Source organism: Oxyura jamaicensis, chromosome 5 (assembly GCF_011077185.1).
Source record: "Oxyura jamaicensis isolate SHBP4307 breed ruddy duck chromosome 5, BPBGC_Ojam_1.0, whole genome shotgun sequence".
Taxonomy (NCBI): domain Eukaryota; kingdom Metazoa; phylum Chordata; class Aves; order Anseriformes; family Anatidae; genus Oxyura; species Oxyura jamaicensis.
In genome coordinates this window covers 25,845,166-25,857,702 of record NC_048897.1, presented here as the reverse complement: position 1 = coordinate 25,857,702, position 12,537 = coordinate 25,845,166, and the positions used below count along the sequence as shown (strand labels likewise).

General features: G+C 39.1%; 1 protein-coding gene across 1 annotated transcript in view; it reads right to left on the bottom strand.

The window, feature by feature from the left end:
- Positions 1 to 12,537, bottom strand: part of MUC2 (mucin 2, oligomeric mucus/gel-forming) — a 67,229-nt gene that overhangs the window by 37,957 nt on the left and 16,735 nt on the right. Inside the window, exons 21-32 of the mRNA XM_035327571.1 lie at positions 12,118 to 12,228; positions 11,589 to 11,768; positions 10,357 to 10,596; positions 9,512 to 9,668; positions 8,273 to 8,401; positions 6,712 to 6,859; positions 5,747 to 5,790; positions 4,905 to 5,165; positions 4,510 to 4,530; positions 3,642 to 4,115; positions 2,518 to 2,715; positions 895 to 1,491 (exon numbers count right to left, since the gene is read on the bottom strand). Of these exons, the coding sequence (XP_035183462.1) occupies positions 895 to 1,491; positions 2,518 to 2,715; positions 3,642 to 4,115; positions 4,510 to 4,530; positions 4,905 to 5,165; positions 5,747 to 5,790; positions 6,712 to 6,859; positions 8,273 to 8,401; positions 9,512 to 9,668; positions 10,357 to 10,596; positions 11,589 to 11,768; positions 12,118 to 12,228 (2,560 nt within the window). The remainder of the gene's footprint in view (positions 1 to 894; positions 1,492 to 2,517; positions 2,716 to 3,641; positions 4,116 to 4,509; positions 4,531 to 4,904; positions 5,166 to 5,746; positions 5,791 to 6,711; positions 6,860 to 8,272; positions 8,402 to 9,511; positions 9,669 to 10,356; positions 10,597 to 11,588; positions 11,769 to 12,117; positions 12,229 to 12,537) is intronic.

Here is a 12,537-nt window from a genome sequence, read left to right as displayed (position 1 = left end):
CTTTGCTTCCTTCCCTATTGCTCTCGCCCTATAAGCCATGGACAGATCGCCACTCCCTGTGCGTAAAACCACGGGCCAGGTTCACTCCAGCAGCCCTTGCCCTCTGTGGGACTTGGCTCCACTAAGGCTGAGCAGCTGCTTGAGCAATATCTGCGTTAGACCTCAGCCAGCCCTTCTGAATTTACTCCCCCACATATGGCCATGGCGGGCTAGGAAACTCGGGCACACTTTGCTGCTTCATCCTTCTCTCGTGATCACGCTAGGTCTCGCTCTGGGCCCGAATGCCGGAATTGCTTTTCGTTTGCACTCTTAGAAACTCTTGAGGACACACAGAGGCCTGCCTCACAACCCGCTACCTTTGTGCTAGTACAGTCAGACGTGAAGACACACGTAGGAGATAGAGGAGCACTGCATACACACCAAGAGCACAGGGCTAATGCAGCACAAGAAAGGGAAGAAAGTCAACAAAAGCCGTGTCCCAACAGTGCCTCAAACCACAGTGACACAAAAGACAAGCCCCCCTGCCCTCGCACACACCGCCTCCCACTCAGGACGTTCTCTCCAGCTGAAGGACAAGGCCCCGCAGCTGCAAACGCAAGGATTCCACTCCAATCCCTCTCTGCCTAAGCCGGCCAGAGGCCCCAGGCTGGAACAACCTCCAAAGGGCCCTGCGGTGTCGGGAAACACCAGAGCTTCTGCCCAGGACCCCTGCACCCTCCTCACCTCCGCACAACCAGACCCAGGCTCAGCGATGGGCACCAGCGCTTTTCGGGAAGGCTCAACAACTCCGCCCAGCCCTCATCCCACACAGAAAGTGCACACAAGTCGAGGTGCTCATGGACCTTCGTTTCTCCCCCTCCAAGGAAACACACGGCCCCGTGGCCAGGCAATTACCTTGGCTTGTTGAGGACGGAGGTGACAGGGAGGTGGTGTGTGTTGGTGTGGGAGTGGATGCGCTGGTAGTAGTCAGGGTAGTCGGGGACGGGGTCGGTGGAGGAGTAACAGGCGTTGTCCCCGGGGTGCTGGTGACGGAGGACGTTGTGCCACTGGTGGTACTGCTGGGACCTGTCGTTGAGACCGGCGGGCGTGTTGTTGTCAACAGAGTTGTAGTTGAAGCAGTGCTTGTTGTTGTGTACACTGTTGTGGGCGTACTGGTTCTGTATTCTGTACTTGGTATGCACTCCTCTTTCTGGATGCAGCAAATGCTAATCTCGTAATTATGGCAGTATTTAGTATCACTGTTTACCTGATCTTTATTATTGCAGATGAGGCCTGTGTCAACATTACATTCCACTTTCTGCCCTAAATCTGCAAGTGGTGTGTCCGGCTGATCCGTTGCTCTGCATGAGATATTCTCAGCTTTCAGGCATTCCCAGTTTGCACTGTAGTTCTTGATATTCTCAAACGTTTCGTAGTCCCCACTGTTTACATCGGAATTGTTTGGCTTACTCACATCGTACCAGCCTGTCCATATGCAGTCACAATAATTTGCTGGGAGACATCAGAAAGAAGAACAATTAGGAACAGCAGGGACAGAAACAACATACTCATGAGTGGTGCAATGGTCCTCCACTGCACACAAGCGTGCACCTTGGTCATTGCCACTCACCTACACCCTCCCCCCCCAAATCAGTACACAGGCACTGTCAAGCCAGACGTGCTTCCCCTCATAATAAGGGCAAGGTGCTGTTTGGGGCTTGTCATGGCAAGAAACTGGCGTAAGGGAAAAACATTAAGTGGAACGGGACCAAACATGGACTGCCAAAACTCTCACCTCTTCTCTTCCCAGTTACAACGCCTGTTCTATCTCAGGGCAAAACACAGGACCACAAAGTGAGAAGGCATAGGACATACACTGCTGTCAAAATGTCAGGCTGGTTCCCAGCAGTGTGAGGAATGGTCATAGGAACTCTGACAGAATCTGTCTGCCCAGAGTCTTGGTTTGTAGCAAATGTCTAGCAATGGTCTAAAGCCTTTCCCCAAACCTAACAGTTAAAGCCTGCCTTCCTAGAGCTAGAACTACAGGTGAGTGGCAGCAACCACAAAGTCAATGCAGGAGAATTAAGGGAATAAAATCTGAAAAGCCATACCCCAGCAGTGCTTGAAATGATAGTGCCACAATAAACAACCCCCCTGCCATTGCACACCACACATCCTGCTGTGTATGTCCTCTCCAGCTGAAGGATGAAGCCCAATAGCAGCAAAAGCCAGACATTTCATCAGCACAGTAGCTGCCTAAGCTGGGCAGAAGCACCATGAAAAAAATATCCTTACATTCAAGATAATCAAAGAATTGGAACTGAGATGCAGAAATATGTTGTGCATTCTTACTCCTAAATGGAGAGCCTAGTACCCTAGAGCTCAGGAGCCTTTTTTGTTTGTTTGTTGTTTTGTTTTGTTTTTGAAATCTACATCGACAGCTTTCTTCAAAGCACCACATTGAAGACACGTTAAGTTGCCAATAGACCTTTTCCCCCATACTAAGGCAACACACGACAACACAGAGCAGAGAATTACATGGTAGTGTAGTTGGAGGCGGCTGGGTTTGAGTTCTTATTGTTGGTGGGACCATGCTTGTAACTGTTGGAGTGGGTACTGATGTGCTAGGAACTGTTGTCGTTGTCCCCAGGGTGCTGGTGGTGCTCAAGGGTGGCATGCTGGTGGTTGTACTGCTGGAAGACTCCGATGGAGTTGGTGTGGGAGTAGTGGTTGGTACTGGGAGACATCAACAAGAGGAACAATTATGAACAGCAGGGACAGAGACAGCACATAAAGATGGAAGCAGATACATGAGTGGGACAGAAGATTTACTGAAGAGAAGGTAGGACTTTGCCACAAACCTACAATTGTCAGCTCAGTCTTACTGCAACAAAGGTCTATACCACTAGTCTTTCCTTTCTGACTCTAGAATGCAGTCTAGGGCCAAATCAGTACACAAACATGGTTGTGACACCCCCTAACTAGTGAAGACAGTTGGGATGTTGCTCTGGTCAGCTTCTCACTAGACGAAATGAACCACCCAGTGGGTAAGAAATGAGGAGGAGAAAGGCCCGGTGGTTCTTCCCACCTTTGCCTTATCACTCTGAACACTTCACTATCTCAGGGATATCTCAGTGAGAGCTAAGAAGGGAAGGTGTAATCAGGGAAGGAAGTAGGCACAGGATATGTTCCTGTCTGAACTTCATGTCACCTCCATGTGGTGCAATGGCAGTCTGAGTAAGAGGTTCAGAGAAGGACTAGTGAGTCTCAATAGCCAAAGGTCACAGTTGACAGCAAGTGACAACTGGCAGGGAGATACAATTCCACTAAGGCTACCAAGGCAAACCTTCCTTCCTAGACCTACAACCACAGTCAAGTATCAGTATTGACAGAGGGAAAGCAGGAGAAGGGGAAGAAATTCTGCACAGCCCTGCACAGATAATGTTTAAAATGATGGTACTCCAAATCACGGTCTATTCTAATCTCACACAATGGGTCCTTCTGAGAATGTTCTCTCCAGTGGAAGGATACAGCTCAAAATCAGCAAAGTAAGATTTCGTGCCAGCTCAGTATCTGTCACAGAGATGGCATGCCTTATGTAGCTGACAACCTGCTATTTATCCTATGGCAAGGCAAGAAAAGAGTATTGGTCTGCTAAATACCTGTGGAGGCCGAAGTTACTGGGCTGGTAACTGATGGCGTGGTTTGGCTTATGGTGGCTGGAGTGGGTATTGGTGGGCTGGTAGTTGATTTTGTCGGCAGGGTTGCAGTACTTGTGGGTATTGTTGTTCTGATGGTGACTGGGCTTGTAGTTGGAGTCTCACAAGGAATTTCCTGCCACTCACAACAGTTTACTCTGATTTCATAATTATAGCAAAGATGCCAGATACTTGTGTCTTGCTCCTCATTTTTACAGATGAGTCCATATGTAACATTACACTCCACTTTCTGGCCAAGTTGCTCTAAGCTTAAATCAGGCTGATTTTTAGCCCTGCATTCAATGTTTTCAGGAAGGTCACATATTTTATGTCCATGTTTATTTATTTCATAATAGGTTTCATAGTCACCACCACCTTCTTCAGGTTTACTAACATCATACCACTGAGACCAATCACAGATGAATCCAAGGCATGGAGCTGCAAGAAAAGACAGAGTTTTGGCATCTGAGCTCACAGAGGAAATTCTGAGTAGGTTCATTTTGTATTCTACTCCATTAATGATTAAAGTGATGCATTGGAATTTGTCATTTTTGCAAGACAAAAGAATTCTAAAATTGGTACAATGTTACCAGTTTCTTCAACAGGAAGCTTTGCATAAAAATAAAATCACTAACCTGGAGGCTTTAAAGGTCTTTCTTCTCAACATACTTATCACATTTTTACAATTTCAGGTCTTTAAACATATATATTTTTTTGGTTTTAAAACCAAATGTTTTTTAAACATTTTTTAAAATGTTTTTCTGGAGTAGTCATCTTCAACTTACTAGAAGTTCCTTTGACATTTTATAGTAACTTTTTTTAAAAAACTTACTTGTAGTTCCTGAAGTAGTAACTGAAATAGAAAAAAAAAAATACTTCATCATCTGCAAGTGTTAGAAAAACATATAATACTAGTTTAAAATATTCTAATTACAGTTTTTTGCTGTGACTACTGAGACAATTTCTATAATCTCAGCAGGTTCTCAGATACTGAAAGGAGGAAATCCTGTAAATTTGTAATCACAATGTCTTCCACAAAATGTAAATCAACTAAAAGTGTTAAAAATCTTTCTTAGTGCAGTGTGATAAAACTATTCATAAGTATTGCTCTAGCTGTGTCAACTATGGTAAGCAACTATGCTAAGTATGATACTTGCACATTCTTTCTTTAAAATATTTTCCTTAAAGAAAGTAATTTATAGATGTGGATCTCTGTTGAAGATTTACCTATGGTTGTAATTGTAGCTGTACCAGTGCTGGTTATAATGGTTGAAGTTGAAGAAGGTGTCGAAGGTGTTGAAGGTATTGTAGGTGTTGAAGGTATTGTAGGTGTTGAAGGTGGAGTAGTCCATGGACAAGAAGTAGTGTTTGCAGGAACTACAGAACTATTTTCTGCACAAACATATATAGTGCATATGCCGCCATCCTCTATTACTGCCACAGTCTCTCCCACTTCGTATCTCGTTCCATTGATGACACAAGGACATGCTGCAAGAAAGAGCTTTTGTATGCAGTTTTTCTACTAATACTATCAGAAGACAAAGGCAAAATACTTATGGACCTGCCAAGGATACAAATAAGTATTTAAATGCTGTGTCATGCATGCTCATCTCATAGCTATACCTAAAGGTTAGATCTAATGTACTGATTTATCTTTACATTTAGAGGAATGTTAAAACATATCTAACAAAGCCCTATTTAAAGTGACTTGGAAGAACAGACTTACAAACCAGGCTTAAAAATACATTGAGAGAAACTGAAACTTAGGTTTACTCTCTGACACTTTTTAATAATACTGCATGGTCTGAAAGTGCAAACTCTTGTAGTGAAATCCATTAATTTGGATGTGGGACATGGGAAAAAAGAATACAGGGACATGAGAAAAAGATTGAACAACAAGTACTAACAGCAAGGTTCAGCAAAAGTGTTGCCCAGATTTCTTTGGCCACAACTTTCACTTGCACTGGAAAGAATTATTCCAAATCAGTACCAAGCCTTTGTAGAGACAGACAGCAGTTCTATCAATTTTTTTCTTTCTGTTTTTCTAAAAAGAAATAGACATTATTTACCTGGGATCGGTGTACAATCAATGGATCCTGAGGGGCCACAGACACTAAAAGCAAAAATTTCAAAAATTAAAGTGTTAAAGATGTTTTATGGTGCTCTGCTAGCAGAGCCAAGAATACAGAAGTGTACAATTTTGTTACTTAGTCTTCATTCATACTACTGGATATTTTTCTGTATAACATTTTTCAATATTGCCTATCATTATTTCATTCAAACTAAGTCATTACTTGCATTCTTTAAGTGCAACATCTTAAGCTATCATAAACTGCTTTACGTTGCAATTTGCAATACAGCAGTAATGAAAGACATTCTTCTGAGTGGTAAATGTTCAGCTAAATCAGTGGGTTTTGTTGTTTTTTATTTTTTTTGTCTCTGGTCATCATGTGGAGTCATAGATGGCAATTCTACCATTAATAAGGTTCTAGGAATGAACAGTTAAGTCTCAGCTACCTCCTTCAGGGCTAGTACAGATCATTTCAGACTACAGTAACTTTGAAATCCTAGTCTTAAATGAGAATGCAAGGCAAACTAGCCCCTCTCTTACCGAAGAGCCATGAAAATCAAAAGGTTGTTCTAGTGACACAACCAGGCTTCATGTCACTGTATCACTTATGACACTTCTAAGAGTATATTTAAAGGTTTTTTGTTTGTTTTCCTAATAGACCTATTGGAAAGACACCAGCAACTTGAAATCTGTATTATTATGGGTCTATAAAATTATAGATGAAAAATTCTGAATCTGGGTATATTGGAAGTGCAGCATTTCTTAAGTTTATGTCTCATCTAGAATAAATTGCATTGTTACTCTGACTTGTATTAATAGATGCTAGAATATATCAGTTCTTCAGTTGAAGTTGTATCTCTGCTTATTAAAATACATGCTTGAGGCCCAGTAAAGTAAATGAGGTGCTCAGCATACATAAATTATTTCCTGAATTATTGCAAATATTTTTGCATTTTTACACACCATTTTGTACAGTTGTCTTCTGTAGGTATTTCTTCGCCGGGGCGAACAGGACTACCATTGACATAACACCAACATTTATCTGAAGTCACACATTCCTTTGTCTCTTCATTATAAATGGGTGTCTTCTCAGGGCATCTGGGGTAGCAACCTGTTGATGACAAGTAGCACAGAAAACAGCGTGAAGAAAAGTATAAAAAGTTAATTCAATAACAGGATATCTTCTGAAGGTAAATGATTCTTGCTGAATAGTGAAAGAAATCAAAAATTAGCCTCTCCAAAAGACTTAAATATCAATCAGTTTTCCTTTATAATACTAATGTAAGGAGAACTAAAGAAGAGTCTACTCATGAAAACAAGGGAAGTGTATTTTTTCCTAGTTCAAAATATCAGAGAAACCCTTATATTCTATGGGTAGCTAGTAATTTTAAGACAAAGAAACATACTGATCTTTCTACAGATATTAAAATGTCATCACTATCTCAATAATACTTTGGGGAAGAATATGGAAGTGGATTCAGTAATGAACAGGCTTTTACTACATTTATTGGAATACTAGGTCTTATTTATGTGCCCTTAGTAGACCAGACGTCTCCACCACAATCAGTCATTTATCTGCATTTTTCTGTGTCCTCTGCCAGTGACACAAGCTTCACCTGCAAGGGGTTAATTATCTGTCAATCCCCATTGCATTTCTCATGTAAATACACTTTAAGAATTATGTTCTGCTTCCAATAAACTCTCATAAAATTCAAGTCATGGTTACACAAAGACCCCCTTACACTGTCACTTCACACTGCAAGACTGCACTAAAAATGTTCTAACAGAGGTAAATCTGCCCTACTTTTTAATAACCTAAGACAAGCATTCCAAACTATAGGATCAATTTTCTTTTTATATTTTATTTTTGGTTTTGCCTTTTTTAATTTTGTCCCATCAGTTCAAGCAGTAAAATAACAAAGTCAAACTCTGGGCATTTATTTGCAACACCTGAACTGCAGATAACTGCTTCCAGTTCAGACTAAAATGACTGTGTGGACAAAAACATGCCTGTTTTCTCCTCCTTTATGATCCAGTAAAACAGAAAATACTTGTAACCCCATTCACATTTTTGGATCATTGCAGTTTCCATAACATGAAATCATTTTGAGTTATCAAGCATATAACTTGACAGTTACCAAGTTATATCATAGTTATCAAGCAATGATAAGATTAAAAAATAAAAATAAAAAGAAACAACTATCAGTAACTTGCTTCTTTATCATGTAATAGGTTTTCCATTTCTTGAAATGTTCTTAGAATGTTGTTAAAAATTATAATGGTGTAATAATTTTACATGTTTCAGGATATTATCCAAGCAGAGTCTTAATTTTGGGGCTCTTAGTAATGTAACTAACATCCACTGGTGTTAATAAATGATAAATTACATTACATGAAACATTTACATGTGACTGGAGACACAAATTCAACATAACATATTTAGGAATATCTTGTCCATAGTTGTTAAACATACTTGGACAAAGCTTTATGAAATAGAAGACCAAAATTGCAAGAAAATTATTACCTTCCAGGTATGGTACTGAAAAATTGGTGCTGACATTATTAATCATCCTGCAGGTCATGACATCGCTGCCACAAGGCTCATAGTGCCATTCACACACATCACGAGGGTTATAGTAGTCACAAAATATTGCTGATGTGAAAAAAATAAAGTTGATTAAAAATACAGTTGCAAGAATGCAGCTCAGCCCAGATGTTTAAAGGTAAAAGCTAAATGAATCTACAAGTTAAGCTAGCAAAATTTTGTTTAAGGTACAGGACCTGGATTTTTTCTACTACACATAAACACAGAATACCCTCAAAATTTGGGGTCAAAACTCTGAGGCCTAAGATTTTGATATTAAACACTTAAGCTGAGGGGGAAAATGTTTGATTGAAACCACACAAAATGTAAGAATTAGTATTTATTTAAATTTAAAATGAAGGGTGAAATTCTGAGTTTTTTTTTTCCATAGCTACTAGCAAGCTTCAAAAATCTCTTGCAGTATATATTCAAAACAGTTCTACTTGGCATATCACATAGACAGTGACCTCCAGCAGACCATGAACAAGCGTATGAGACATTATGAATACAATGTAATGGTATTCAGGTTAGTTGACTATGGACAGAGGTAGGAGCTTTTATAAACCTAGAAATAAGAGCTGAGTGAAATTTATAACTTCTTACACTTGGAAACCTAAACTAGTCTTAATTCTGAATCAGAATGAATTTTTAAAATTCAAAAATTTAACATTTCTGGCACTTTTTTGAGAAGGGAATATGGATTTAAATGTTATTTTACTCATAATAGTATGAGAATTAGCACCGCTAGTGGAAACTGCTTAATACAGTCAATACTGATTAAGTTAATGTACACAGGGGTACTTCTATGTACTTTTATTAAAACCAAATTCTGAATAATTTGCAAAAAGGAACAAGAAGAAAGGAAACAGGACTTGCAGTTCACCAATTATCAAGCAAAATGGAAGGATCACTTAACACCTAGCCTTAAAACTATCCCACCCCAGGAAAAAAAAATAATAAAAAAATAAAAAAATAAAAATAAAAAAGCTAGGCTAGATAAAAGATAATTGATATACACAAATTTACTAATTTACTAGTTCTATTTGTTCCCTTATGTGCTGTGAAAATAAATCACACTGCACAGCCAGCACAACCCTGCAGAGGACAGTATTCATAGTTGATTTAATAGGCTTTCTGACAGCAGCCAGAAAGACACAGTTGTGTTTAACTGTTACTCACGGCATATGTCAGGAGTTCTCCAGAAAACACAGGCCTGAGCCTTGGTACATTCTTGAGCATATGCAGCAACTGCAGAACAGAAGCAATCGCAGTCTCCACCACTGTCACAAGAGCAGGCGTCATGAACACAGGCATCGTAGAAAGGAGTTGGGTTCACCTGTTGGAGAAAGGAATGATGCCCCAGTTCATATCCAAACTAATAAGCCATCCAAACTAATAAGCTTGAGATACCTCTTGAGATCTGGGAACTGAGCTGGACAGGAATGAGGCTGTTTCTAAGAATTACCTAACATTGTAGGCTAGAAACTGCTAATGTATTTTGTATAAAAATGGACTGAAAGTAATATAGCACCTTTATAAAGTGTTAGGATTAAAAAAAAAAAAAATACAAGTCTTTTGCAGTGCTCACATCTTCTGAGTTCTGTTCTATTGCCTTCAATAATGAGTTGAATTAATGCCAGTGAAGTTGGTGAGTTTTTTGTTTGTTTGTTTGTTTTTCAGCAAGCTTTGCCAGCCAAGTTGTGACCAATATCAAAAAGGCTGCACTCAACAGGAAATACAAAGCAAAAAATTTTGTGCTTGCCAGTTTTTGGAGTTTATCTCATCACACATTTCAATGTTTTTGCTTGGGACTAGAAGAGGAGAAAATTGGATTGGATTTTAGCTCCTGAAGGAATCAATATAAAAGCTAAGGCTAGTTGAATTGTGCTAACACCTCTAGCTGAACTGAAGACTTAGCTGAACATCAGTCTACTTAATTCTCTTCATTCATTTCTGATATCTCACTGTTCCTACAGTAACAGAGATGCACCGTGCAATCCCATCGCTTACTGCTCTCTACAAACCTTGGAGTGACAAATTTTGAAGACTTCACCCAGGATGAGGCTGCATTCTTTCTCTGCCCAGGACTTGCGATGTGGTTTCAAATCACAGGGCTTAACCTCTTCTGTGACATCTGGACACATAGAAGACTGTTTCCAGGAATTCCCAAATGTCAGAGCGTTAGTCTCCTGCAGCCCACTCCTGGTTGTAAAATCATTGTTAGACTTGTCATCAAAGTTGCCACACAGACCGCACACTTTGCCCTGGAAAGGGAAATGAACATATCCACAGTTTTTAACCACACCATGGAAGTGAGAAGCAGACTCACATACAGTAAAAACAAAACATTGGCATTAAAAAGGACAATTGATTCTCCCTGTAAATGATGTATTTTCACCTTTACTTCCAACTCATTTGTACAGAAATTAAACTTTCATTTGTCTGTGTACTCAGCAAGGTACTCAGCTGCCATGTCTTCCCTCTTTGAAACCAATTATATCCACCATATCTCCATGCCTATGCCCCTTCATCCCACTTATAACACTGAAGAGTGGCTAAGCTTCTTTCAGCTGAGAAGAATGAATTTATTTTCCATTCTTAATTTATTGTAACTCAGTTGAATGAATATTATTAATGTAAACCTGAGATAATTGAATTCAGCTCAAAAAAAATTTTTTTTTTTCATTAAAAGCATCTGATGTACAGCATCATTTCTTTATCCATGAAACAAAAAAGCCAGGCACTCATTTTTCTGGAAATAAAAAAATTAGCAACCTACCCACAGTAGTGAAATTTTGGTAATGATATATATACTAAGGTATAACAGACCCATGAAGAATTATGATCCTGTTACTTAACCCTGCACCTCCTCATTCAGCCCAGCGAGGTTAGTACTCTATAATTCAGTGCCCTGATTTTCAGAAAACTGAACCATCTCCTGACATTGCATAGGGAGCATGGTTTTGACTCGGGGCTGAGACTCTGTGCAGGTTTCCAAGTTCATATAAAGTCGATTAACATCCCCTAAAGCACTCTGGATGACTGGCTCTTAACATTTGCAAACTCTGAATGTCTTAGACACGTAGCTTTATTGCAATCATAATCTGCAAGCTGTGATAGTAATAACATAAGCTAATCATTCATGTGTAGAAGATACAGGATTAAATTCAGAGTCAGAATAAAAGATTATCCATGTTTTCTTATCTCATTTGTCTATTCATAATACTATTTCAGAAAAAGACAGAGAGATCCTAACTTTGTAATCAGGGGTCAGCTTGATGAAAACTGTGGTCTTCTTATCCCAGATAAGCATCACACCATTGCTAGCCTCAATAACGAGGTAGAGGCCTACTGTCTTGTTCCAGTAATACACATCATCACCAACATCTCGCTGAATTTCTTTATAATCTTTGTTCTCCAACTTCAGCTCAGTTTTCTGAAAGTTAAAAAGATGAGAAATATTATAAAACTTTACTGATGAGATGAAATATTAGACATTTGTGACAGTACTGACTTGTAACTTAGTCTGAAACTAAGAACTCAAAGACTGTTGAATGACTTTCCAGGATGACAGAAAGTGGTGTAGCACCTTTCCTTGAGATAACTAGAAAAGATTTCAGTACCTAAGAATCTATACCTTTACACATTTGATAGGGTTTCTAACCTTTATTTATTACAGCTGTCTTTAGTGACTAGATGTGGCTTTGTATCTGTATATATTCAAAGCATTACTTTTTTTTGAAATACTTGAATATTGATATACACTCATGAATATCACTACTCACCCCCAGAAACATTTTAATAGCCTTTGAGCAAGTGACACCTGTAGTTCCACAAGGGACATTCTCTGTGATGATACTGAACGAGCCGACAGAATTTTTGTCACCACAGTAATCCTATGGGAAAGGAAATAAATGAGCATAAGAAAATTGAGTAGGATATTTAATTTTTATTTCGATCTAACAATAATTGCAAACACTTAAATCTCCACAATGTATAAATTGTTCCTACTACATATATAAAGAACCTACATACCTATATTTTTACAGATGCACTAACAAACACATTTTATGTATACAAAAATATATGTGTATATGTTTGAGCATAAATACAGCATGCAGAGTCTCATGATTGACCTGGGAAAGAAGTAGTGCAATGAAACAAAATAAGCAATTACCTTTAAATAAAAAATATTTTTGTTTTGT